Source organism: Amblyomma americanum, chromosome 3 (genome assembly GCF_052857255.1).
Source record: "Amblyomma americanum isolate KBUSLIRL-KWMA chromosome 3, ASM5285725v1, whole genome shotgun sequence".
Lineage (NCBI taxonomy): Eukaryota > Metazoa > Arthropoda > Arachnida > Ixodida > Ixodidae > Amblyomma > Amblyomma americanum.
In genome coordinates this window covers 193433525-193437532 of record NC_135499.1, presented here as the reverse complement: position 1 = coordinate 193437532, position 4008 = coordinate 193433525, and the positions used below count along the sequence as shown (strand labels likewise).

At 43.9% G+C, this 4008-nt stretch overlaps 1 protein-coding gene across 3 annotated transcripts; it reads right to left on the bottom strand.

Annotated features, from left to right (window-relative positions):
• Positions 1 to 346: 346 nt before the first annotated feature.
• LOC144125754 (uncharacterized) lies at positions 347 to 4008 on the bottom strand. Of its 3 annotated transcripts, XM_077659422.1 has the most exons (3): positions 1630 to 4007; positions 1318 to 1449; positions 347 to 1257 (listed from the first exon to the last, which is right to left on the bottom strand). In XM_077659422.1, exons 1-3 carry the CDS (start codon positions 2032 to 2034, stop codon positions 373 to 375), a joined length of 1422 nt encoding a protein of 473 aa, XP_077515548.1. In that variant the 5' UTR covers positions 2035 to 4007; the 3' UTR covers positions 347 to 372. The 3 variants fall into 3 exon arrangements, with proteins under 3 accessions (XP_077515548.1, XP_077515547.1, XP_077515549.1); XM_077659421.1 differs by having other exon boundaries at positions 1318 to 4008; XM_077659423.1 differs by lacking the exon at positions 1318 to 1449.

Sequence of the window (4008 nt, the reverse complement as noted above, 5' to 3'; positions counted from 1 at the left end):
CTTCGTGCCATCACTATCATGTTTAATATCTCAAGATATAATTATCCACGCGATTGTAACTTGCATTTTTGGAATCTGTATCGGGAGTAGAACATCTTAGACACTGAGTTGGCCTCTGGGCCAAAACTTGGAAGTCCTGTGACCTTTATTACTTAATAAGTGTTTACCTAATTAAGTTATGAGCAATCACATTACATTTTTTTGAACTCAGCGCAAAATGCGCAACAAGATAGACCCTGCTTTACACACATTAGCTAATGTATCCATGCATTCTGTCATAATGGCATGCGTCTTTTATTCAGTTAGTTATATTGGACATGCGCTTGAACATCGACACCAAGACGTGTTTGATTGTGAAGTGAACACAGCCATTTATTCATTCGCATTTACAACACCAAGAGGGGGCAACTTCGGGGATGAGTAAGGCACATCAAGTACTGCTTTACACACATTAGCTAATGTTATACAATCCATGTATTCTGTCATCGTGATGTACATGGCATCCCTTATTTGGTTATAAGTGCCAAATAAGCATGTATCCACACAATATGCAGCCACGGCCCTCTTCCACCTCGCAATGTACGAACGTATCAGTCGGTACATGCATCTATCCTCCGTGACAATTCCCGGGTGCACGCACGTGCCATGGACAAAATCACATCTTTCTGTGTGAGACAACTCCCTAAACAGTCTACTATCCACTCTACTCAGAGCATTGGTCACAATGTAGGATTTGCTATCCTCCATAGTTTTAAGCGCAGCCTCCTGTTTCTGAGAAGCTAAAAATGCAATAATATCTGAATGCAATTTAAAGTATCCATTTGATATTATACCCTTTACTCGCACCACATAATGCTGCTCATACATGCACAAATGAACAAAATCATCTATAGGCACCATCTTGTTGTGCAGCAGTGCAATGGCTGTTGTGTATATCTGTCTATGATAGTCATAGACATCGTTCCATTCCTGACTAGCAACACGCCTGTGTGCTCCAAATGGGGTGACAGCAAACTTGTCATTGTCATCTGTGTCGGCATCCACAAATTGCGAGTTTTCAACATTCATTGCGAACATCTCGTGCCAGTAGCGCAGGGAAAACATTTGGGGGGAAGCACCGCCTATGTCAGCGGGGCAGTTGTGCATCTCGAGGATGTCTGTCAGGTCGTCGAGCATGGCTGGTGGTACGTGCCTCCACGCCGTGTCGGTCATGAACAGGGTCCTCAGTCGGCGGTTCTTGAGCAGCTGCAGGCACAGCTGTAAATATAATAACCGCACATTAGCTCACAAAATACAAACATCTGCAATTATACAAACCTGGTGGATACTTTCCTCTCCCACGTGAGAGGTGACCTCGGTGATGTTCAGGTTCTCGACACCATCAATGAGAGGCAACAGATGTATGACATCTTTGTGTTCTAGGGCACCAACCAGTTCCAGCGATTTTGTCTGCATGTTGTAGACGTTGACCGTTTGCAGGAATGCCCTCAAAAATGATTGCAGATACAATCCAGTCTCAACATCTCGCACAACTGGCACTATCTTGACTTGCACGGAAAACGTGCAGTAGGGCATCATCTCGATGTGCTCAATTCTGACATGTATCTCAACAAACATGGGCGGTGTTACCTTGGCCGAAGGGTCGTTCACCAGTGCGCTGTCCTCATTCAGCCCATGTGTCCTGGTCGCTGCACGTATTGCCGTCGCCCACCCATGGATGTCCAATTCCATGCAGCTCGTCTTAAACATAGTGGCATACTGCGAATGTCTGAGGGCAGTCTCGCGTGCGACATTTCTCGCATTAGTTGCGATCTCCTCTCGAAGTTGAGCCAACTCTGCTTCAAATGCCGCAATCTCTTCGACCGTGCTGTTCCTGTGTGCACCCATGATATGTTCTTCGTCGTTAAGAAATCGTTTTATCATGACCAAAGTTGGTGCCATTGCTATGTACACACTGTGATAACGATGTTGTGATAACAGGTTGTTAGGGTTCGGGAGTTTTGCAGCATCAAGCAATTCCTTAGAGAAAAGCATTTTTACCGTTTAGCCGAGCCTGGCGAGAGGAGACGAGCCGATGAAACGGTCGGCACGGGGGGCGCCTATTTATACCCACTCTGCGCTATCACGTGCTTTCGCGGAAAGCGTCGCGCCATGTGGGCGTGTTGGAGAGATGGGAACTCTCCTCCTCCTCCGTGAAAGTGATAAGAGCGACAGCGCGCTAATGAAACACGTCACACATACAGAATGGGTGGAAATTTTTCATTTATTTATTGCATTTTATGCGATTGTAATGAGCAGCCTTACCTATTCTATGTAATAATTCATCATTATCTTCAATGTCGGTGTCTGCGATCTTGCGGCGTTTTGGATGACGCCTTCTTGTGTCAATTGCTTTGGATATTACTGTGTGCGTTAATACCCATTTCTCCACTGGTGGCCTGTGTATTGTTTGGTTAGAAGCTGTCGCTGCTGCGTTTGGATCAGGGGCCATCGGTGGCTCGATTTCTACTAAATTTAAACCTTCCTTATTAAAATCGGCCAAAAACACCGAATGTGGCGTTTCTCTTATATTCTCCGCTTTCAACATCGCTTCTTGTCGTATTACAGCATCTGCGCTGGATAACGATTTCGAATTCATAAAGGACATGCACGTATAAACAAAATCGTAAACATGCTCGTTCGGAGTGCTGTCAAAGTCAATGGGCATGTAGTCGTTACTCACACTTATACAACGGGCAGGATCTTCTCTGTCCCATTCGGGTGGGACCCAAGCACCCGAATCATCGTTTTGGGCGGTCAGAGGTACTTTATAATCGTCCGAACTACCGTCCGAATATTTCATCAGTTGGGGATCCACATTACCAGCCTTTCCGTACATTTGAACGCTCGTCGTTATAAATCCGCGAGGATTTGGGATTTCGTAATCGAGGCACCCTAACAATCGAGCGTCGTTTCCTTCCGATTTCCGATACCCACCGGCAACCGCAAATACGTACGTGGCAATTCCCGTAACGATGTCTTTTATGTCGTACGCAGTCAAACTGCGGAGTTTGTACGCGTCATATAAACTAGGACAGGGTCTCTTCAGTTTAAAAACTGAATACTTTTCGTCCTTCATTTTGCTGGTTTCTGTGAAAATGATCCGGCGATCTTCTATGTTATTAGTATTTGCCATAATCTTTGAATATAAACTGTAACCGGTACGTATGAGTTCGGAATCATGATGAGTACCGACAATATACCGCCATGTTAAATATATTAAAAATCGTGTGGTAACGTATGGAAATTTCATGATTACTTTGTTTGGTATAATATTTATCGACAAATTATTCATTTCAATGCATAACTGGTCAAATCCCTTCAAGCTCCACCCAACCAAACCTTCTACAATCGGATTACCGTGATACATACCACGTATGTTTTCGCGTGTTTTAAATTTCAATTCGGCATCGCCTCCATGCCTGCAACCAGCATATTCGCATATCGTATTGCTCACCTTTTGTCCTTCTAATAAAGATTGATAAAATTCCTCAACAACCGGCAATGCCACGTGCTCCAACCATTCGGTAGTAACGCCTATATGTCCACTTAGAATTGGGTGAGAATGTGGCAAATATGAACATCCAATAATTAACATCTCTTCTTTAACTATTTTGAGCAGTTAAAAAGTTTCCGAAAATAGTTTTTTCGGAAACCACGCTTTGTTTTTCTTGATTATTGGATTGGAGAATATCCCATATGCCTTTAGGAGCAATAGTTTTATCAACATATGACGTTGGTGGCGATGTACACACGTCTGCTTTGGTTGGATCGATGCCATGGCCAAATGGTTTATATAAATGTGCCAATGGTGTCATATACGACCCCGGTCAACCAATGTGCTCTTTTAACGTGTACGATGCCATTATTATCAAGGCCTACCAATACATTTCGATAAAGCGTCTCATCTGACGTCAATGCCCGAAAACCAATTTTCGATATGCTTAATGCATTGGGCGTGAACCACAT

Bases quoted from the DNA above. Each gene is read 5' to 3' on its own strand.
- LOC144125754 (XM_077659421.1), bottom strand. From the start codon at position 2,034: ATGCTTTTCTCTAAGGAATTGCTTGATGCTGCAAAACTCCCGAACCCT. The intron at 1,258-1,317 runs GTTTGTATAATT...TTATATTTACAG, and splicing joins GAGAGGAAAGTATCCACCAG to CTGTGCCTGCAGCTGCTCAA.